Source organism: Lampris incognitus, chromosome 5, assembly GCF_029633865.1.
Source record: "Lampris incognitus isolate fLamInc1 chromosome 5, fLamInc1.hap2, whole genome shotgun sequence".
Lineage (NCBI taxonomy): Eukaryota > Metazoa > Chordata > Actinopteri > Lampriformes > Lampridae > Lampris > Lampris incognitus.
In genome coordinates, this window is record NC_079215.1 from 17,415,754 (window position 1) to 17,439,411 (window position 23,658).

Here is a 23,658-nt window from a genome sequence, read left to right on the forward strand (position 1 = left end):
CCCAGGGCAGCATTTCAGTTACAGGGTTTACATGTTTGAAATAACCTGATATCGTCAAAACCTGGGTGAACATTGCTTCTTTCAGTGATTGGTCTGGGATATGCTGGCTCGATACCTGCTATTATTAGCTATCATTTACCATAGCTTTTATCCTCAAGATGTGACTTTTAATCCTAAAATTTAACCATCTGCTTAGACTGTTTGACCCTCACATTTGAGTTTATTTCAGTCCAAATTAAAATCTTCTGCCAAAGTGATTGGTGGAGTAGCCAACTTGCAAGACAAAGCCTAAGCTTTACTGGTATTTTAGTTACTCGCAGGCTCAGTTGCACAGTACACACCTGGAATACAGGCATTCCAGGCATATGCTGGGAGAGATAGCCCCCTAATCCCTCAGCAAAGGCACCTGGGGTTTTGTTTGCCATTGTGTATAATGTGATGCCTATCAAACACTGCAGTGTGACTAATCACAGTGGTTGGTGTCTCGCTTGACACCGGCTATTGCCAAGTAAATGCCCTTCTGTCAACTGGTGTTAGAGTTCTCTATAGTGATAACCAGGCAGGTCTGGTTAGGGACTTGTGTGAGGTTTAAGTTAAAGTGAGGTTAAGTTTCAAGCTTTAGTTGTGTTTTTTTTTATCCCCCCCTGTTTCCCCCCCCCCCCCAATTGTACTTGGCCAATTACCCTATTTTTCCGAGCCGTCCCAGTCACTGCTCCACCCCCTCTGTCAATTCAGGGAGGATCTGCAGACTACCACATGCCTCCTCCAATACATTGCCAGCCGCTTCTTTTCACCCGACAGTGAGGAGTTGCGCCGGGAGGAAGTAGCGTGTGGGAGGACCACACTATTCCATCCAGTTCCCCCTCCCCCCTGAACAGGCGCTCCGACCAACTCGAGGAGGCGCTAGTGCAGCGACCAGGACACATACCCACATCCGGCGCTTCTCACCCGCATACACAGCCAATTGTGCCCAACCAAGCCAGAGGTAACACAGGGATTCGAACCGGTGATCCCTGTGTTGGTAGGCAACAGAATAGACCACCACACTACCTTGACACCCTCCCTTTGGTTATTTTAAACAATTGTAAGAGGAGGTGGAGAAGTCTGAATCACAGCATTGTGCCTCTGACCCTTCACCTTGCTCTCCTATTGGTTGGTTTTAATGATGTAAAGGTACAATCAGTAAAATATTGTTCCCTTGGGAAAGCTATTGGTGACCAGTAGAAATTGCATCAATATTGGCAACCGTCTCTTTGAGAAAGAGTGTCCCACAGGTGACACAACTAACACTAATAACATCTCTCACAAGCTACACAATGTAGAAATCCTGTAGAAATGCCAACTGAAGAGGTAATCATGTTATAAAAAACAGTTGAATATCTATAACTAATCATGTTAAACACTCGAGAATATTTACAAGTAATAACTCATGGATTTGTATTTAATGACAATGCTGCTTACTTATCAAACGGTAGCATCGTCTGCTCAGCAATGGTCTTTATGCCTTTTTACGCCCCCTCTCAAAACCTATATTTATTCTACTTTTGGAGTGGCATTTATCGTGTTATTTTTTGGTCCGGTTTCCCACAGCCAAATTGTGCTGTGTTTACAGCCACAGCTGCTTTGCTTGTTGGGAAGCTACCTACTTTTAAACGCGGTAGTTGTTCATTCTCATTCAAGCTTGTGTCATTCTGACACTTGCAACTGGCCGATCAACATCGTTCAGTGTGTGAACTCAGCCCTGGTTCCTGGTGTGGAAAGCCACCTGAAAGTTACAGGTTCCTGAAAAAAGTCTGAGTTCCAGAAAGGTTTCTGTGGTGGACTGGTGGGTGATATTGACAGAATCAAATATCATGCTATTTTGGACCAAATACCTTGATATCGACAATGTGACCATATTTTGGGGATGCCTTATTGTTGCTTTCATAAGACACATTTTGAGGAATGAGTAATGGCTGTTGAAGCCAGCATGGGGACAGGTACACCCTGAAATTTGCTGATGATACAGTTATCATCAGCCCGCTCTGTAAAGATGAATCTGAGCATGGGCCGGTGGTAGATGAGTTTGTCAAATGGTGTGACGAGGCCTTCCTCCAATTAGATGCCACAAAGACCAAGGATATGGTCACTGATTTCAGAAGGGAACCATCCCACCATCATCTCAGACCGCCATCAAAGAAATTGGCATTGAGTCTGTAGAACATTATAAATATCTTGGAGCAGCTATTGATCTGAAATTTGATGCAGATTCTGATGCGATCTGTAAGAAGGGACGGCAACATTTGTACTTCCTTAGGAAGTTAAATGCTTTTAATGCAGATAGGAAAAAGACATCTTTGTTTTACAAGTAATTTATTGAATCTTTTCTTACTTTTTCGATGATTGCTTGGTATGGTAACCTGAACATCAAGAGAAAAACCACCTGAGATATATTGTGAAGGTGGCTGGAAAGGTGATAGGTGTCCAACAGACCACCCTGATGGCTATCTTTGACCAGCAGGTTCTCCACAAGGCCAGGTCTGTTTTGGACTGCATAGACCACCCTCTTCCCTTTGAATCGAAGCTCTTCCTTCAGGCCATAGATTTAGAGTACCCCGATTCAAGTGCAGAAGGAGTAGAAACTCTTTTGTTCCCTGTGCAATAACTGCTTAATCTGCATATTGGTTTGTTGTATTATTGTGTTCTGTATATTATATGTGTTGTGTGTAGAGGAAATATTTTGTACTTGTGTTGTTTTATCTTGTGCACCTGACTGCAAGTCAAGTTTCCCATCTGGGATAATAAAATGGCTGAACTGAACATTCGTAATGTGTATGTAATGGCAAAACAGGTAGAGGAATTCACTGTTCATTTCACCCAATTAAAATAGTCTAATAAGCTCAAAAAATTTTAATCAGTTTACTTGCAGCCTTTAAGAGCAGGTAATGACAACATTTAAGCTATATCATGATATTACAATAACCAAAATCCCAGACGATATGTAGCCTCATAATACAATATTGATATTTTATTGATATATTGCCCCACTCTTTACATCAGCTGTTGCAAGAATCAGTTCCACAACTGTGACTGGACGGTGTCTGCAGCCTCACCACTACTTCCATGGTTTCAAACAAACAAGCAAACAAACAAAACCCCTGCCTGTGCTCTTGAGCAATGTCCTCTAAGTTAAAATGTATTCGTGTGATTTGGTGTTAGGGGACCTGGTGGTGGGGTGAATCGAGGTGGGTCTGTGTGATATTTAAGATTCCCACACATCACGACAAGCCTCTTTGTCTATCGGACCCAACAATCCACATTAATCACATGCAGTCATCTTACTTTGTCACTAAACTTTGTTTTCATTTTCAGGAAGGCTTGTTGGGTTAGGAAGCCAGGGGGCGTTACCTCCTTAAAAATGCAATCCTGAAAGAATGTCATTTTGGTTTAACTTGCCAATACCTACGGCGAAGGTCTTTTAAGCCACAACAACTTTGCTTCTTCTTCACACTTTATCTCGATACCTGCTTGATTCTCTCTGCATTCAGCTGTTACGGTGAAAATGTAAAGTACTCTGTGCCTGTTACAGGCCCCAGTGCCGTAACAGTGCCATATCGTTTTTTCTCTGGAAAGTCGTTTCAGACAGTAACCGTTAAAAGGAGCAAATACAAAACCTTTCCTGGTTTTGATTCTGAATCACAGCATTTTCTCATTTTACCACACAACATAACAGAAAATTGTCTTTGGTAAGGGCTCATAAAAACACACAGGACACAAGCTAAGATAAAACACCTGCTAACAAAATGTAAAAAAATACAAACAGCACTGTAGAAAACAGCAAAGAGAGTTAAAACAGGTATGCAAAAGCGCAAAATGTAAGTATATTTCTTAATTAAGATAATCATTTGCAGTGGAAAAGGAGGATTTCTCTACATTCTTTTTTCGCCAGTGGGAGTTTGATGGGAGAGGCTGAGAAGAGTTGTGACTGACTGGATATGGTCTTCTGATATCCGTGGATTAGCTATTGTCTTAAATATGCTAGCAAAAGAAAATATCCATCCGTCCATCCATTAATGATCCGAACCGCTTATCCTGCTCTCAGGGTCGCGGGGGTGCTGGAGCCTATCCCAGCAGTCACTGGGCAGCAGGCGAGGAGACACCCTGGACAGGCCGCCAGGCCATCGCAACAATATTTTTTTTCATGTAAATTGATTGATTGATTGATTGATTGATTGACTAGTTCACGGTCCTTTCATAAATTCATTGTGTGCCATACAGCAATCGTTAGATAAATAACAGAAAACTGCAGTACCACCAATAACAACAACAACAGCACAACAAACAACAGTGCGACAAGCCTGGTCGGTGGCACTCCATACCACCAGCCTTTTAAATACTTAAAAACCTAACTGTGATAGCAAAGGTCATGTCTGACAGGGTCTTCATACACCAAAATGTTTAAAACAGCTATTTTGATCAAATTTCGAAATATGGACATATTTTTGAAAACTTGACAAAAAAAAAGTGAATCATTGCATGTTTCAGACAGCTTGTATTACCAATAATGTACAAATAAATGCCCCCCCCCATGCTCAGGGTGCAGCAAGGCTTCATCATTAAGAGATGCCCGATATTGGCTGCTTAGAAACAAAAGCTAGCACAACCGCTAACAGCGTTAACTTTAAGGGAGAAAAATGAACGAGTGGTAATGTTTTTTCTTTTTCACCAAAATGTGTAGATGTCATTTTGAAACTAAACCTGTTCACACCTCTCGACCCCAGTAAGATTTTTCTTGCAGACCAAGCCATCGCTGTGAGACGGCTGCATCTTCTGAAGGACTTTCAGCAGAAGTTTTGACTTAAACAATTCCCCTTTTTGGCTTGGATGTTTTGGTGACAGTACATAGTGTTCTCGGGTGGCAACGTGGATTTGAGTACATCATGTCCAACATGACCCTACTCTGTTCTCTCCCCTCTCTCTGTGTCTCTCTCTCTGTGTCTGTCTCACTCTCTTTCTCTGTTTCTCTCTCTGTGTCTGTCTCCCTCTCTCTCATTATGCATTATAATGTCCCTCCACTTCCCCTTCCTCTCCTTCTCAACTCCTCCTCCTCCTCTACTCCTCAAATAAGTGAGAAGTAGTAGTAAAAGGTGTGGTAGTAATAGTATAGTAGTAGTAGGTGTAGTAGATTTAGCAATAGTAATAGCAGTGGTGGTATGCTAGTAATAGTAGTTGTCGCAGTAGTAGGTGTAGTAGTATTGTCAAAGTAGTACAAGTGGTACTATAATAGTTGTAGGTGCAGTCCAGTGTCAGGATCATATTACAAGTCGGTCGGTCGGGGCGCCTGTTCGGGGGGGGGGGCTGGGGGGAATAGCATGATCCTCCCACGTGCAACATCCCCCTTGCTAAACTCCTCACTGTCAGATGAAAAAGAAGTGGCTGGCGACTCCACATGTATCGGAGGAGACATGTGGTAGTCTGCAGCCCTCCCGGGATCAGCAGAGAGGGTGGAGCAGCGACCGGGACAGCTCGGAAGAGTGGGGTAATTGGCCAGATACAACTGGGGAAAAAAAGGGGGGGGAACCCCCCCCCCCAAAAAAAAGAAGTGTTTTCAGTTCTATAGTAACACTAGTGTAGTGCTAGTAGTAGTAACCGCAGTATTTTTGTCATAGTTTTATTTACATAGCAATTTTTGAGCTGCTGCCCAAAATTAGTAAGGAGGTTTTACACCAACATCAAAATCTACACGTTTTCTACTTACTTTCATTTGCTCATGTTTAGGACAAAAGCAGGAGGTTACCACGTCGGCTTGCAGTGCTGAGGGAGGCGAAGTCTGCGGCTAATTTCAAAGATCATGTCATGCCATGTTAAGATTTACTACAATTTAATCCCTGTGGACCCCAAGTCATGCAGTAAAACAGGATATTTACTCAACTGTCTGCATGAGCACAGTGTTGTCTTAGCGGTTGTGTGGCCCTAAACCTCCTCTGCCTCGTTCTTGAGAATTCTCTCATACAATAAAGAATTTAATCCCTTTTTTGAAAAGTTTGATCTAATTGGCCACCGATTACTAGCTATGTTTTGCTTTTAGTTTTCTGCAGCCCACCCACTTTCAAGACCACCAGATGCATGAAAAGGTAGAATTTTGAACGGCTAAGTCACGAGTTCCAGAAAAATAGAGGTGGCATGGCGGTCTATTCCGTTGCCTACCAACACAGGGATCGCTGGTTCGAATCACCGTGTTACCTCCGGCTTGGTCAGGCGTCCCCACAGACACAATTGGCCGTGTCTGCAGGTGGGGAGCCGGATGTGGGTATGTGCCCTGGTCGCTGCACTTGCGCCTCCTCTGGTCAGTCGGGGCGCCTGTTCGGGGGGGGGATGGGGGGGAATAGCGTGATCCTCCCACATGCTACGTCCCCCTGGTGAAACTCCTAACTGTCAGGGGAGAAGAAGCAGCTGGTGACTTCACATGTATTGGAGGAGACGTGGTAGTCTGCAGCCCTCCCCGGCTCGGCAGAGGGGGTTGAGCAGAGACCCGGATGGCTCGGCAGAGTGGGGTAATTGGCCGGATACAATCGGGGGGTGGGAAGGGGAGGGGGATTACAAACTGAGTTATCAAGAAGATCTTTTAGAATTCTCCACAAGGTTTTACTTTGCATGTTTGTTTAACCTTTTTTCATCCAGACAAGTGATCTGATGTTTGAGCTTCATCAGCGACACCTTGCTTAACATTCATGTTGTTCCACACATTCACACCTGAGAGCTACCCAGTACAACTACATCCACTGGCTACTGGCTACGTTTCTTTATTCTTGTTTTTGTGCTGTTTGAGATTGCTATTTCGCCCTCTTTTTATGACTTGCTTGTAAAGCACTGTGACTCTTTTAAAAAGTGTGATATATAAATAAAGACTGGTATACTGCTGGTCAATGAACGGCTCCACTGAATACGTTGAAGATAATGTACAGTTGTAGCTGAAGAAAGTAAAAGCGTAACTCGTTTATTTCTTGCTCTCGGACGATCCCATTGAGTACAGGAAGCCGTTCCTCCCTATAATATTATCTAACTCCCGTTCCAGATCAACACCAATGGCTTTGTGGGCCTCGCTGAGCCCACGGCAGAGGCCAACTACCTTGGGAAGATGCCAGCCAGTTTCAGAATGATCGCCGTCCATCTGGGAGACCTGGACAACAGCGATGGCGAGGGAAAGGTGTACTTCCGTCAGGACAGCAGTCCGGATGCCCTGGACCGCGCCACGGAGTATGTAAACAAGGGCTTCCCACGGGACGAGGTGGTACTCACCCACGCCCTGATTGTCACCTGGGAAAACATGGCTGCTCACGGGACGTCTGGCAGAGGGGACGGCCTGGACAAGAAGGTGAGGTGGGAGTTTGTCGGCCATGTTGGGTACTGTGTTCTTTGGGAATTGGACATGGGATTATGGTTTGTTTTATATATCTGGAAGCTACAGCACTGAGCCCTGCACTCCTTAATCTTGATTGTCAGAGTTTGTGTCCAGGACATAGGAATTGTAGCGTATTGTCTTTTAAACAACTGATAGGCGGCATGATATGCATTACAAACAACCTCCTGTGTGTAGTAATAAACGAGAGTTTTTCAACACCAAAAACTAGTTCCAAGATATAGCGGGATCTGAGAGAAGAGGCCAGTATCAAAAATAAGCACAAGATGTTGTGTTGTTTTGTGGATGTTGAACTTTTTTGTTGTTGTTGCATGTTTTATTATTATGGCTTAAATGCTTTTAGCTGTCACAGTCCCCCCATCTGACCAAAGCAATACCCAGGGATCAATATCACTATTAGCAAGTAACTCATACCACCTTATGTCAGTAAATCTAAACCAACCCTTTAATTTCACAGTGAACATCACAACACATTGAGTCAAATTCCATGCATGGGAAAAGTCGTCAGATGAAACAACATTTTTTATTCTGGTTCAGACAAGAGTGCTAGGTTTTTCCTATGCTGATACGTTTAGGATTTGGTAGCAGAACTAGACCACAGTGGAAATGAACTTCGTCAGCTCACTGAAGGCTAATTTTCAAAGAACTTTAAACATCCGCCGCTGAGCCAGACTGAGACTCCCATACAAAATCTCTTTTGTGTTCCAGAGAAACACTTTCCAGCTGGTTGTGGCTTCCATGGCGTCATCCTCCTACGCCATCCTACTATACCCCAGAGAGGGTCTGCAGTACCTCTCCACATCTGTTGGGGGTGAAAGCAAGCCCATAGAGGCTGGTTTCAACGAAGGCTTGGTGAAGGGCTGGTTCAGCTGGAGCAGCAGTCAGGGCACCTACCACCGCATCAGCACCGATGAGGAGAGCTCCGTTAGGGAACTGGCACAGTATGTGTTGTGGATGCCTGCAGTGTATTCCTGATATGACACTCTCTTTATATACATGTACCCCGCCCCAATCCCATCATTAACTACTAATATTCATAAATACACGCTCCTTCACAGACACCCACTCCTCCTTATCCCAACCCAGGTCCATCAACATGCTCACATACATGTAAATACACTTACTTGACCTTTACCCTCATCAGAGTTTGTATCCATCCTTGAAACACACACTCACAGTCACTTTCATATGTACCTATACTATTTTCATCTATATAATTCAATTTTTCAGCTTTAACTGTTCTCATGTGAAGGGCAGTGCGTTTCATTTTTGTGTACAAAATGTTATTTGTTCATAACTTAAAGGTAGAATGAGTAGGATTTGTTGATCACGGTTTGTAAACACAACATTCAAAGTTGGCCCCCCTCCCCGGCTCAACGACACCAGAAGGACACGCCCCCTGACCGCAGTAGCCAGAACCCATCCCAGTGTACAGGCCAACTCCGTGTCGCTCTTCATCCCCGTCCTCTCCTTCAGTGTTCGCCAGTGGGTGAAAGCCAACCCCAGAGTCACTCTCGTTTTGGAACGAGCTTTGTCCGCTTGGCGTTTCGCCTCGCTGTATTTACATCTTTTCAGCAGTTTCCGTCATTGCCATAGCTTCCACTTGGATACGTGCTTATGATCTTGATCTGGCACCTGGTCGCGGCGTCTTTATAGAGTCCTGCCGCCCAAAGGTTAACGCCCAGAAACAACCTGTACACAGCAAAATAAGAACAACATGAAAACACAGGCAGAGGACAGACAGGGTCTCTGCAGGCACAGACACCACCACACACGTCTAGTGGGTCATAAGTGATGATTGAGAGGGATTATTTTTGTATGCCGATACACTATATTTTTACGAAAATCCTACTCATACTACCTTTAACATATAACTTAATTAAGTGATTGACAAGGTACCATCACAACGTGACAATATATTTTCACAGTGACTTATCTGTGTTAGCAAATGGGCTAAAAACAATAATATTTGATCAGCTCTAAAAGTACCAACCAACACACCAGACACTTACACAGTCATCTGTGTCAGTGAACGTTAATAATGAGATGTGCCCTGACTTGGTGTGTTTAACACTCTTACTTTTAAAATATTGTGCATTGCCCCTGACCTGGGAACAAATGCCACCAGAACCTTCTCTCCTGTGTCTTCTCTACTTTATTTCCCCTACTTATTTCCATGGGCTCAGTGAAAAAGATGAGCTCAGGGAAGTGAAACACCACTGTCTTTCATCTATAAATTCATGTTATAAATTCTTGTTGTGTTTCTCTGACCAGGAAGACAAACGCAGGGCGCCAGGGAGTCTGGGTGTACGAGATCGGCACCTCGCCGATCTTCCTCGACATTACACCAGGCGAGGCAACTGCCCTGCCTCCAGATGAGGGAGTGGATGAGCCTGTTGTGGCTGTTACACCTGGCCAACCAGAGGGACAGCAGAAGGTGGAGTTTCCGCCCTTTGAAGACAAGACGGCAACAGTGGCGTTAGAGCCAACTGTACGCCCTTACCCTGAAGCTGATGCCGTCACACGAGTATACGGCGAACCTGAGACCACAGAACCGGATTATCCTGAATTTGATGAGGATGACGTGGATTACTCTGATCCTGACCCAACTGAGGCGCAATACCCTGACCTTGAGACTGTACCACCAAGATACCCCGACCGTGAGCTCAGTGAGCCAAGGTACCCTGAAAGTGAGCCTAGTCAGCCAGCATACCCACATGGTAAGCCGAATGAGCCTAGATATCCTGAAAGTGAGCCAAGATTCCCCAACCGTGAACCCAGTAAGCCAAGGTACCCCGACTCCGAGCCCATCCAGCCACGATACACCAACCCTGAGCTGAGGTACCCGGACCCAGTGGAACCCAAGTATGACAACCATGAACCCGTCCAGCCTGTACCACCACGCTCCCAACCCCAGATCCCTGAGGTAGTGGTGGTGGAAGAAGATGAGGATCTAGATGTCGATGGTAAATTGTGTTACTTTGAATCATCGATCGTGGAATCCTAGGTCAAATATTGTCAGGCTTCATGTGTTTTCTTTTTTTTTTAACTAGAGGTTGATGGTGTTTCAGTTTTCTGTTTGTTTGTCTTTCCAGTTTTTAAGTACAACTTTGAGACGTGTGCCAATAACAGGCAGAAGTGTTCAGTTTTCGCCGACTGTCGGGACTACAGCAGTGGATACTGCTGCCATTGCAGGCCTGGTTTCTACGGCAACGGGAAGGACTGCATAGCAGAGGGTTTGTTCACTAAACTCTTTGTTTTTAATTCTATTGGAGTAAATGATTTAATTCTTTACATTTGGAAGGTACAGTAAAGTCCGTTGTCGGGAAAGGGCAGTAACAGGAGTGAGGAACGACACTTTTGATATTCAGATATTTCAACTTTGTTGCTGTTCAAATATGATTATGTAACCTGCACGACAGGGGAATGGGCCTATGCTTGCGCAGGGACAGTTTACAGTCTAATGTCTAAGTTCAGTGGAGATTGGTGTAGGTTTTTTTCTAGACCAGATTCTAGTACTCACCCCAAAGACAACACACACACTCGTGGGTATAGTTTACAATAAAAAAAAAAATTTTATTTCAACAGTTCAAAGTAAAGTTATTTCAATATCAATACTAAATTAGATGTGTTATATATATATATTTTACTCTATTATACTTTTTGAAAGTTCTTCCTAATATTCTATTTATTGTCTATATCTATCTATATTCTATTTTATACCCTTCTAATATATTACTTATGCAGCCATATTCTACACTAACAAATTAAAGAAAATAATCCAAAATAAAGTATGAGTGCACTCAAAGAAAATAATAAAGAAAAGAAAAGGGGGAATGATTCAGTCTTCCAATCTGTGCAAGGTGCAATGTCCAGATCCTACCACAATCACAGGGGCAAGTTAATGTAGAGGCGATGATGAGGGCAATCCAAAGGGGGTATCCAAGGGTTCCAAACGGTGTAGCAAGGGGGGTTGTTCGGGGTACAAAAAAACCCAGTCAGGATTCCAGCAGCGTACAAAACACAAGAGAAAAGAGTCTTCCTTCTTCCTTCAACAGGAGATCATCTGTCTTTGGATAAAATCAAGATATCCTACGTAAATGGCTATGATTACATGGAACACAGAAAGCTGTTTACTTTTTAGCTTTGGCTAGCGGCTCACCAAGGAAGCTTCGTGGGAGGGATCTTTTTTGTCGTAGTTCAAATGTCCTGTAGCTCAAATATCAATAATTCAAGTATCCATAGTCAAAGTTGTCCGTATTTCTAAATATCCGTATTTCTCTTCTCTATTGTCGACGGTTGTTTGTATGGTTTAAACTCTGTAGCTAGTGTGCCTCCTAGAGGCTACTCGTGGAACTTACATACGTCACAGGGTACATGTAATCATGTGGGTTACATTTACATATAGCACCTTGTTCTCTGTGTAGCTCAATGGGTAGAACAACATATTAACACTTACGGGTTTGATCCCCACCGTGTTGCGGTAAGGTACATTAGCCAATACTGTCATCACTCACCAAATTATGGCAGTCCAGATTGGACAAAGTTCAATTATTTTGTCAACTTTGATGTCAAGATTCAGAGAAAATAACTTTTTATCACAACAAAGCAAAAGTTGTTTTTTTTTGGTCATAACTCATGTTACCCATTGAATTAACATGCCTGCCATTCAGGACTGCTCCGTTCATGTTGTGTGATATTGCAAGAAACAATCACAAAGGCTCAATTCATACACATCAGCTAATTATTATTTTACCAGCTAGCCATATACTAATATCAAATACCATACAACTTAGCGACAAAACAAATACTTTGATTTTTTTTTTTTGCAAAATGTTTGGCTGAAAATTTTGGACTTGGTACCCAAAGTCCTTAATTATGGAAAAATAAACCTTTTAATTGGCTGATGTTTTGGGTTAGGGTTTTGATAAAGAGTTATGTTTTAACAAATTGTTTTATCATAGAAGTCCAACAAATGCAGGTCAGGTGCAAGACAGAAATATAAATATGAAAAAGTAGAGAAAAGTCTAGACACTAAATATGCCCATAGGTGTTTTAATGGATCAGTCCATTAAAACACCTTTAGAGCATATTCAGTTTGCAGACATTCCTCTGCTTTTTTGCATTATTATATTATTTTGGCATGACAGCAGCTGAAACAATTATTTGTGATTCGTCCTTTCTGGAGTGCCATCCTGAACAGTGGGCAACTCTTACTAATCAGATCTTTTATCGAACTGCTGGTCCACAGGGAAACCCCAGAGAATGAATGGCAAGGTGAATGGTCGAGTGTTTGTGGGCAACTCTCCCACCCCCGTGGAGCTCACCAATAATGACCTGCACTCCTACGTGGTAGCCAATGATGGACGGGCATACATCGCCATCAGCACCATCCCCGACAACCTGGGCCCCTCCCTGCAGCCCCTCTCCTCCCTGGGAGGTATCATTGGCTGGGCCTTCGCTTTGGAGCAGCCCGGCTTCGAAAATGGCTTCAGTCTCATCGGTGAGATCTCATTATCTTTCATGGTGAAGGATGTCATGCTTACGTTACTTTACATTTCCTTACGTTAAAGTCAGTAAAAAGAGTATTTTTTTGAAAGGTTGGTCTACTGATGACTGCTCAGTAATTACTGATTTTCTCAAATGAGTTTAAAGCACCTAAACCATTTGCTTTGACACATTGAGATGTCACTCTGAGAAGTACATTTGTGGTGCAAAATCATTAAAAAATAATTTGGATTGTTTCATGAATGGATTAATTGATGTATTGAAGACTGATAAGTGCTGGTGTAGCCTCTTGTTCATGGTAAACTGTTATTTAATCCTAAATATTTTCAGGCTGTTCATTACTTTTACAGCGATTAATCTGTAAGTGTGCACAATATTGAATTCTTTTGCTGATATCTGATAATCAGTCATTTCATTTAACTGGACCTTCTGTCCGATATCAATACTGATATTGATATTTTTCATTTTATTGCAATAGTTTCCACCAGTGAACTTTATCTATTGTTATCCTTTAACTATGATGTTTGATGCAGATTACATTTTTAATAAACGCGACACTGTTTCTAAGTGTCTGCGTTCATTGCAGAAGATGAGAACACGTCACTTCAACTTAAATGGAGAAAACATGTAATGTTTATTTTGACATAACTTTTCAAACGTCTTTGCTCCTGCATTTGTTCTACAACAGGTCCGTCCTTGAAAGATGCCCGATACATTGCACACTATCACGATGTTGCTGCAAGTTAACGTTTTTTTCGTACAAATCAAAAGTGGAAAAATCTGCTCTCTTCAGTCGTCACAATTTTTTTTTAGAAATGCACATAAAGTCAGACATTAATTTTATCTGGTCAAGATAGGCTGGTTGTCATGGAAACAGAAGTAGCCCACACTGCAGACGTTTCTTTGCTGGATGTAGCGTGATCTGTCCTTCCATCTATGTTTGTTGTTGGCACACAATCAATGCGTCATCATATGGCTGTGACATTTCGGGCATGTTTGATATTTGTCCCGATACCGACAACACATTTTTAAGCAATTATTGGCCAATACCCAAAAGTTTACTGATATATCATGCAACCCTAGTAATTTGTTTTTGCACAATGCATATCAGAGGGTATCTTGTTTGTCTTGCTGCGGGTTCTCATTTGTTTTATAGTGTCACCTAGAAGGTGGCTGGTGCATCATTTCTTTCCTCTGTACTGAGGAAGTTAGTCTGTCATTTGGGACCTTAAAACGTTGTTTGGACTCATTGCCCCCAGCTAGACAAAGATCCCTGTCTCTCTGAAGTAGAATCAGAGCCAATTTAAACTGCAGGATTTCACTGGTGTGAGAGCTGCAGGACGAGACCCCCAACAGGAGTATATACTTAAACTGATCTTTTGCTCTTAAAAGGTTATTATCTTATTAGTGGGGACAATTTTATGATTTGTGAAAATATTCTAACAGGTTTTCACACTTTGTCAGGCATGGTCAGCTATGGTTTTAGTGCTAACTAAAGTGATAACTGTAGAATCCCATTTAAAATGTCTGCTGAAGTTGATTTGGAGTTGAAATAATGGTGAGTTTGAGTCAAGATAACAATAGTCACAGTAAAAATTAACTTGTTTCTCAGATGATCATACCTGTCAAGACTGTTAATTGTGACTAATAAATGTGATTCCTGCAAAATCTACTACTACTACTAGAACACTAAGAATGCACTGTCTTGTGCACCCTTGGTGGCTGGGCTTTGATTCCTGCAAAATGAGTGGGCTTATTATCATAGCTGTAATCTTTCAGGAAAGGTTTGGCTTGGATGTTATTGGCTGGTCTCAGGTTAGCGATTGAGTAGCTGTCCTGACAACATGAACATAAAAAGGTGAATTTTCTGAAATATAGACTAAAGGCATTTTTCAAGATGTAGCTCTCCCTTACATTCAACCTGGTCCTATGAGGATGAATTCTCAGGAAAGGTGATTGGGAGCTCCTGACATGAAAAGATAATGCAAATAAATATTGATAATGTAAATTAGGCTTGATAAAAGGTGTTCTGAAAAGTTTTTTTTAAGACTATGCAAGACTCGCTCTCTTTTCTGTCTTTTGACCACTTTGAACATTCATATACGAAAACACACACACACACCTGCACACATATGCACACACTTAAACATTAATACATGCAAACAAATACATACATACAAACATATATATACTCTTGCAAACAAACATAAATACAACACACACACGCACACACAGGTGGTGAATTTACCAGGCAGGCTGAGGTGATCTTCCAGCCCGGCAATGAAAGGCTGACCATCAGGCAGGAGTTTAAGGGTATTGATGAACACGACCACCTGCTGGTGAGCACCCAGCTTGACGGGCGGCTCCCGGAGGTCCCACTGGGCGCCACGGTCCAGATTGACCCCTACAAGGAGATCTACCAGAACGGCAACAACTGTAAGCACCTAGCGTACACCTAGCTAACTCCTCTCTGGGACATTTTCTGTTGTTTTCTAAAAATGATGCTTACTTAATGTGGCACCATGGATGTAGTACAACTGGATACGGCGCCGCTGCTCAGCCTTGCAACCAATTTTTTTACCAGTGGTCATTCACGGTATTGCAGCGAAAAATCCCCTGCGGCCCAAACATGGATGTATTAGAGTAGAACTATGTGTGGCACTGCTCAAAACATTGTTCTCAAAGTGTCTTCACAGACAATCAAACATTATCACATGAAAGCAAAAAGATTTGGAAAAAAAATCTCATACAGAAATTTAAAATATGAATATAAAATTGTACATTGCATAGCATAAAGCTTTATATAGGTTACAGAATGATATAAAAAAAAACAGATGCAAGAATGAAACAGGCAAATTTATCTCCCTGAAGCCATTTCACTGTGGAAGTGACTGAACATTTAAATGTGGTTTTGTTAATTGTACTGTAAACCTTCCAGTGCTATTTATTGTATTTTATGGTAAATGCTAGTTGCTGAGACTAGATGCATTAATGTGATAAAAAAAAAACTCCAATAGAGAAATCCTCACATGCATAATGTTCATTGTCAGGGGTGGGTAGGGTACTGAAATTTTGTACCCAAGTAAAATGCAATTGTTCTCATGAAAATTTTACTTTACATGTCACCATTTTTCTATTGGTCTATTTCTATTCTTTAATTTTTTGTGTTCCTAATTTTATTTGGCTAGTCAACCTTTTTTTTTTGTATTACATTGATCTTCACTGCAAGTTACATTCCCTGTACTTTATATGAAAACTTATTTGGCCAGTAAACATGATTGTGGTCTTTGAATACTATATTTTCTCCTCAAAATCAGTGAAAATTGTCCTCACAATTTACAGGGAGTGAAGAGGGCTGATAGCTTGATCATTTCAGCTTATATCATGCAAACTCAGGCCTGATGGAAATGTATTGGCTTTTAGTCTGAACCAGGAACATTTCTGCATGTCTTCATCCCTCTCTCTCCACGTTATGAATAAAAAAAAGAAAAAGAAAAAGTCATTAGAAAGGGTGGTGGCCCCTAAATGTGGATCAGCGGCAGTTAAACATTAGAAGATCTACAGAGCAGATTCTACTATTTTCAGTTGCAGTTCTGTTAAAAAAAAAGCATTCACCCCCGATTATCTGCAGTTTTGCGTTATTGTCAAATTTGGTTCAGTCTGTATGAGAATCAGAACCCTTTATTCGCAAGTACATTAAAACATACAAGGAATTTGGTTTGGCACCAGCTCCATGTGGGTGTGTGTGTATGTGGGTTATTGTAGTTTATACAAAGAGCATGGACTAGTTCCAGTGGAACCATTATTGTGCTGTACATAACAAACACTCTCTTTTTGTTCCCTTGGTTTGTTTTACACCAAGTGATCACCTCCTCCTCCAACCGCGACTATACTGTCAGCCTGCCGGACGACAGCGTTGAGACCAGGAGCTACTCATGGCGTCAGACCATCACCTTCCAGAGCTGTCCCCATGACAACGCCGCCAACACGGCTCCGCCCACTCAGCAGCTCAGCGTGGACCAGATCTTTGTCATGTATGACTCGGAAAACCAGCTGATTCGCTATGCCATGAGCAACAAGATTGGCTCCATCCACAGTGAGTTCTGATGCTTATCCACATGCGGGGTTGGAGTTTCAATTAAAGGTGACATGTAGGGGCGTCCAGGTAGTGTAGCGGTCTATTCCGTTGCCTACCAACATGGGGATCACCGGTTCGAATCTCCATGTTACCTCCAGCTTAGTCGGGCGTCCCTACAGACACAATTGGCTGTGTCTGGGGGTGGGAAGCCGGATGTGTGTATGCATCCTGGTCGCTGCACTAGCGCCTCCTTTGGTCAGTCAGAGCGCCTGTTCAGGGGGGAGGGGGAACTGGGGGGGAATAGCGTGATCCTCCCACGCGCTATGTCCCCCTGGTGAAACTCCTCACTGTCAGGTGAAAAGAAGCAGCTGGCGACTCCACATGTATTGGAGGAGGCATGTGGTAGTCTGCAGCCCTCCCCGGATTGGCAGAGGGGGTGGAGCAGTGACCGGGATGGCTCGAAAGAGTTGGGGAATTGACCAAGTACAAAGGGGGGAAAAGGGGGGGGATCCAAGAGAAAAAAACAAGGTGACGTGTGTAATATTCCTACTTTCTTGATGCACAACATAACTAGAAAGTTCCTGCAGCAGTTGCTAAGTGGCAGGGGTTGATGCTAAGAAACTGACTTCATCCGATTTCTGCATTCATCAATTCACACTGCAAAAATGCCACGTCAAAACTGAGACAAAATTCAGCATATTCAAGCAAGGAAATCCCCAAAACAAGTAAAATAATTTTGTCGGTCCAGTGAAATAATTTAACGTGAAACAAGATGAAATCCCTTGTTTACCTCAAAATCCAGAAATCTCGAAGCAAATTCAACTGCATTACTTTTAAAATATTTGATCTCGTCTGAATCATAAGGTCAATCATGCAGTTATTAGAAGAACAAAAAAAAAAAACAACTTGAAGCAGTTCCCCACAAGAAGATTTGATAAGATATTTCTTTGTGCTATCAGAGTTGTTCAGCTGGTATACTGGAATTTTACAGTGCAGGAGTCGGGGCCGGCTGAGTTCTCTTCGCTTTTGTATGAAGGCCCTGATGAGGGACATCAAACTGTGTGTCTATTTTGATTCGTTGTTGGTATTCATGTCTCTGGATGACAGAGGTAAATATCCAGGTAGAAACATTGGGGTAAGTTTGCTGTTTATACAGGCCAGTTGCACCGGTTGTAAGTCCTTACTAAGTATAAAGTGTCTAAGTCAGAATTTACACCACACTTAATAAAAACAGGTTGTGCCACGCCTACTACACAATTCTTACACATAGCAGGAGGTGTGATAGGGAATTGTAATGTTTTATTAAAACAGCAGCTACAACACCAAACTTAAAAATAGCTAGTAGATACCATTTGAAACTATTGATAGAAAAATATGTCACCAGTGCGTTTTAAGCCATAGGCTGAATCCCCTCGATTCAAATATAATGATGTGAATATTGTAGCGAATTCGGGGGACAACGCAACCACAGGAACTGCCGTGGCTGGGAAGCGAACCTGTATCGCCCGCACCGCAGGAGACATCGCTAACCGCTAGACTAAAGGGTCAGACCAGCCAGCCAGCGGCCAGCGTGTCTTCTTATCCATGCACGTTACAATATCTTTGTCCGACGACGGCTAATGAGGCAGGTGTGCAGTTCCATATTAATGTGTGAATGATTTTTGATTGGATGGCTGCTGCAGTGTTTGCCTAGTAACCAATTTTCACACTGAGGCTTTACTAGCTACGACAGTTCATACGCTTGAAGGGCACAACCAAAATTTGCAGATTGCTAAAATCGTTTAAAATTTGCTTGTTAATTCTTTGAACTTAGTAAGAACTTTACATACACACTTAGTGGCAAATGTACGAATGACTGGTACGACACTGTGCAGATTCTTTCTGGCAACATTTGCTGAAATTTCCCAGCATCTTATCAGATTACAGTAATTCAAATCCCATGAAAGAAAATCCAGTTTCTATGTTCTACTTTTCCCCCCTGTGATCTAGCTTTTTAAAATCTTTGCTCCTGATATTTCTCAACCAATAGGGGAGCCCTATGCTCCCTCATGATCCACCAATTACGGATGCCCTATGTGAGGGGGGCGTGTTGCCCATCCATCATGCAAACATTCAGCTCGCTCAACTTGCCAAGATATCATTAGGTAAGCTACCTGTGCTGCAGTTATTTGTGCTTTTTTTTTGAAACTGCGATCAAGTTTATTCAAGGGCCATCACCATCCTAATCCACATTTCCAGTTACGGGGATGCCAACAATAGTGTACAGCCAAATCGTCAAAGAAAAGCAAATGAACAATGTTTTTGAATTGCCGTTATTATATGTGTTTGACCTGAGAGTCAAGCATTGTTTCACCTCAGCTTTCCAGAACAGTCCAAAATAAGAGATCAGAATCACGATGGGAATTTGCGTTAATTAAGTTAAACCATTCCAGGAAGTGAACATGGTGAGTTGTTTACGTCAGATACTTTGGCATGACCCCAAATTATAAAGGGTTATTTATTGGGCTGGGAATTGACGGATACCTCCTGATTCGATGTTTTAATGATATTTAGTACTAATTCAGTACATTTTGTCATTTTTTTTCAAATATCACAATATTATAAATTTCGCGATTCAAATTTTCAATACTGTAACGTGCATGGATAAGAAGACACGCTGGCCGCTGGTCTAAACCTTTAGTCGAGCGGTTAGCGATGTCTCCTGCGGTGCGGGCGATACGGGTTCACTTCCCGGCCGCAGCAGTTCCTGTGGGTGCGTTGTCCCCCGAATTCGCTAAAATACTTATAATGTCCATCGCCTCTGTTATAAAATGTGAAAGCTGCAATAATCCACAGGAAATGTACAATAGAATGGATTAACTTTACAAAAGCTTAAAACAAAAGTAAGCTTCCCTGGGTAAACATTCAAACAATTTGAGTTCAAATATTCAGGGATATAGAACCCATCTCAACTCTGTGGTTCAGGTGAAATACTGTGATATTAAAATCGTCACTACTTGCTTAGTATCTCAATTTAGCAATGAGTCAACCCCCCCCCCCCCATTATATGTGTGCTGTTTTTAATCCAAAGAAACGCATTAGAGCTGGTCTCAGACTCTCTAGTGTTGTAAGGGTGTTAGCAGTAACTCATCAGATAGACATCAGTAGTAATCCTAGCCCTGTTGTTTATCCTCAGACAGCCTGTCAGAGTGTCGTTGGGGAGGTTAAAGGTCGGCTTCTTGAGTTAATAGGACACTAAGTTCCAAACCACACCAGGATATATACTACCACAGATGGCTGGGTGGAAAGGAGATGTTGGAGGGTCTGGGGGAAAAAAAAGGTTAAAGGTACATGTGGGGGTGAGGCATGTGGACCGGCTGCTCGGGGGCAGGATATACAAGCAACCTTGACTTATTCGGGGTTTACCGGAAGAAAGTGGAACATCTGGGCCCACAATTTCCAGAATGGAGGCAATAGGGTCTGTAGGGGCCAGGAATTTCAAACATGGCCCCCTAAGGTTCCCAAACACTGTGTGATTGTGGCTGTTTTGCTCGTTTTGCATGTCTCATTGTACGAAGGGGAAAAGGGTAAAATCTTGATACATCCGCCTCGTCAGACTGTGCAAGTTGAAGTGAGACTATTATCACATTTATGAATACCGAGACCACAATCTCTGTTGCCCGATGGCAAGCCATCAATGCCTGTCTCAAAAAAGTTTACCTGGTGACATTCAAAATGGTCTTGCAGAATAAAACATGCATTTGACAATGGCAATTTTTTTGCCTCAAGGACCCCCCCCCCAAAAAACCCAAAACTACACAAAAATAACAATTAAAAAAAAAACAAGAAAAAGAAGGATATTGAGCTGGTATTTCTTTGGCAGAGGAGCACAAAGCAGCAATTTGGTACAATAATATCGCTAGCCATTTTCCACAAAAACGTCTGCACACAGGTATTTTAGACTAGCAGATAATTTTCATTGCCCCCCCCCCCAACGCACACACACAAACACACACAGAGAAAAATAGTGAACACTTAGCAGCATGATACTTTCATAAATAATTTCATCATTTTCTACCATGCTCCTGTTGGCACTCACCAGGACTGTGTCGTATCTTTAGTTTTTACTGTCGTAATCTCCTGTCACATTACTTTCTGACACTGCTAGAACTTGGAGCGTACGACTCCATGGATTGGCACTCTGTCTGCTGTCCTTATCCCTGTCACACCGAACTACTCAAGACAACTGACTGTTGGTCATAACCAACGATTTTGTCCAAGGCTGGAAAAATGTGTCTGAGATAGCGCTAAGATGGCTGACACAGTATGCGGGGGCCTTAACTGTTTGGGTTTGGAAGAAGGTCAAGATTAAGTTTTCACTGGATTTTACTGGTTTGCTTCAGGCTCCAGTAGCAGTGACAGTGAAAAAGTTCACTGTCTCTTGTTGGACAATTTAGATATAATTTGTAGAAAACGTGTCTGCGTGGGTTTCTTCCAGGTCCTCCGGTTTCCTCCCACAGTCCAGAGACATGTAGGTCAGGGGAATCGGCCATACTAAATTGTCCCTAGGTGTGAATGTGTGTGTGTGTGGGCCCTGTGATGGACTGGCGGCCTGTCCAGGGTGTCTCCCTGCCTGCCGCTCAATGACTGCTGGGACAGGCTCCAGCATCCCGCGACCCTGAGAGCAGGATAAGCGGTTTGGATAATGGATGGATTGTAGATGTATCTAAGCAATTGATGAACTTGTTCAGTATGTGAGCTATTTGATATGATAGAGTTACTAGGATGATCAGGCGGTGAATTCATAGGGTCTTCTTCTGTAACTGTTGAATTGCTCTTGAGCAAAATGCAAGATTTTGACCCTCTACATTAACCCCGTGTCTCATATCACTCCTGTTAAGCTGAATGCTGAAATTTAAAACTTAGCCTGAGCAATAGTTCAGTATTATCGTTCATCACCTTTCAAAAGTATTGCGTTGGGATGAAATTTAAATATTGTTACGTTATAATGCACAATTTTGTATAATGAAAATGTATAACCTAAAATTTCTCACAAAATGAGGTCTGAAATATTTGAGGTAGTATTATTTGAAGACTAGATTTGGATTGATATTATACTTAGCATTATCTGTCCAGGACAGGTTTAAGTCTAGTAACTGGATGTTAGTTTTCAGTTTGAAGACGTTTCACCATTCACCCAGATGGCTTCCTCAGTTCTTACACCAGGTGTAGAAACCTCATTATTCATCCCCACAGTAGTGCCACGCCTCTTTTGAAAGGGGGCGTGAGTGGGGACAGTCATTGGGGACATCCGTTCAAAGTCGTTCGGAGTCAGCTGTGATTCCTATGATCATGATAATGATATTTTCTATATCATCCAACACTAGTTTGAAGCAGTTCTTGTACGCACGACATCAGACAGATTAAATGTTGCGTGTTGTCCTGCAGGTGGCCCCCCCGAGCAGAACCCGTGTTTCACAGGCAGACACGGATGTGACACCAACGCCATGTGCCGGCCAGGGGACGCCCTCTTGTTCACCTGCGAGTGTGCCACTGGTTTTACTGGAGATGGACGCTCCTGCTACGGTAGGACACAGCTTAACCCGAAGTCTGAAGTGTTCAGGAGAATTCATGGTGTTTTGGGGTAACAAAAGTTTTAAGTTCCTTATGGGGAGTGAATAAAAACCAACTGTGACGTCCATATTGTTGACAGTAGGTACTTTTCCATCACACCATTTTTTTAATGTCGGACTATACATAGACTTTCTGGAAGTGTTTAAAGCGGCAAAAGTCACGCTTTATAACGAGCAGATGTAAATAGTTATTAACAAATTAATAATAGGGAATGTGTAAATTTTTCTAACACACTTGTTAATATTAGCAGCTGGCATAAAGATATTAATATATCTTGCATTAATTATCAAGTGTCTTCTTTGTTTTTAAGCTAAACTTGACCTCCTCCTAATAGTACTTAGCAGACGATTTGACCTAACCCAAACCATTTAGGACTTGGTGTCTTGGATAGCGAAAATGGAGCTTTTTGAAAATGTTGACGTCTGATAGTCATGTGATCAGCGTAATACTGCTGGCTCAAGTCGATAACAACACCAAAACAAAAAACAAAAAACCAAAACAATATATATGAGATGAATGGCAGTCTAAATAGTTTTTTTGGGGGGGAGGGGGGGTTGTTATCAGCTCTCATGTTTTGTGTGGGTTTTTTTTGTTTTTGGTTTGTACCTGGCGTATTATGTACATTGTCTTGTTGAATAAATTTATATTAAAAAAAAAACAACTGCTGGCTCAAGCCGCGTCCGCGTGCCCGATAGAAGAGAATCGATGTGTCAGTATATACGAACAGCCATTCAAAAACGACAAGAAAATGCAAGTGCGGGTGAAAACTTTCTGACGTTTTTTGCCATGAAAATGCCGTTTCCAAATTTATCCATATCAATGTGGACATACTCGAGAGTTTCGCTTGGGGAAAGATCCAGTAACGTGGAAAAATGAGACAAAATGTGCCATAATAAAGCATAGCGACTGAAACCCCCCTTCAAGCCCGGTATCTTTAAAAAGAGCAGCAGACTTTTTTTTTTAAGGGTTTGGTAAAGTCTAACTTTCTTGCATTTTTTTTTGTGCTTGTTACTGCAACACTTACTGTATTAAGTATATTTCTGTTATGACCCTCTTTTGA

The 23,658-nt window shown here is 42.3% G+C and overlaps 1 protein-coding gene across 1 annotated transcript in view; it reads left to right on the top strand.

The window, feature by feature from the left end:
• LOC130112891 (nidogen-1-like) overlaps positions 1–23,658 on the top strand; it is an 85,818-nt gene that overhangs the window by 9,327 nt on the left and 52,833 nt on the right. The window contains exons 2-10 of the mRNA XM_056280414.1: positions 7,055–7,354; positions 8,108–8,340; positions 9,674–9,836; positions 10,266–10,365; positions 10,495–10,635; positions 12,651–12,902; positions 15,143–15,343; positions 16,770–17,003; positions 22,413–22,550. Coding sequence (XP_056136389.1) covers positions 7,055–7,354; positions 8,108–8,340; positions 9,674–9,836; positions 10,266–10,365; positions 10,495–10,635; positions 12,651–12,902; positions 15,143–15,343; positions 16,770–17,003; positions 22,413–22,550 — 1,762 coding nt within the window. The remainder of the gene's footprint in view (positions 1–7,054; positions 7,355–8,107; positions 8,341–9,673; positions 9,837–10,265; positions 10,366–10,494; positions 10,636–12,650; positions 12,903–15,142; positions 15,344–16,769; positions 17,004–22,412; positions 22,551–23,658) is intronic.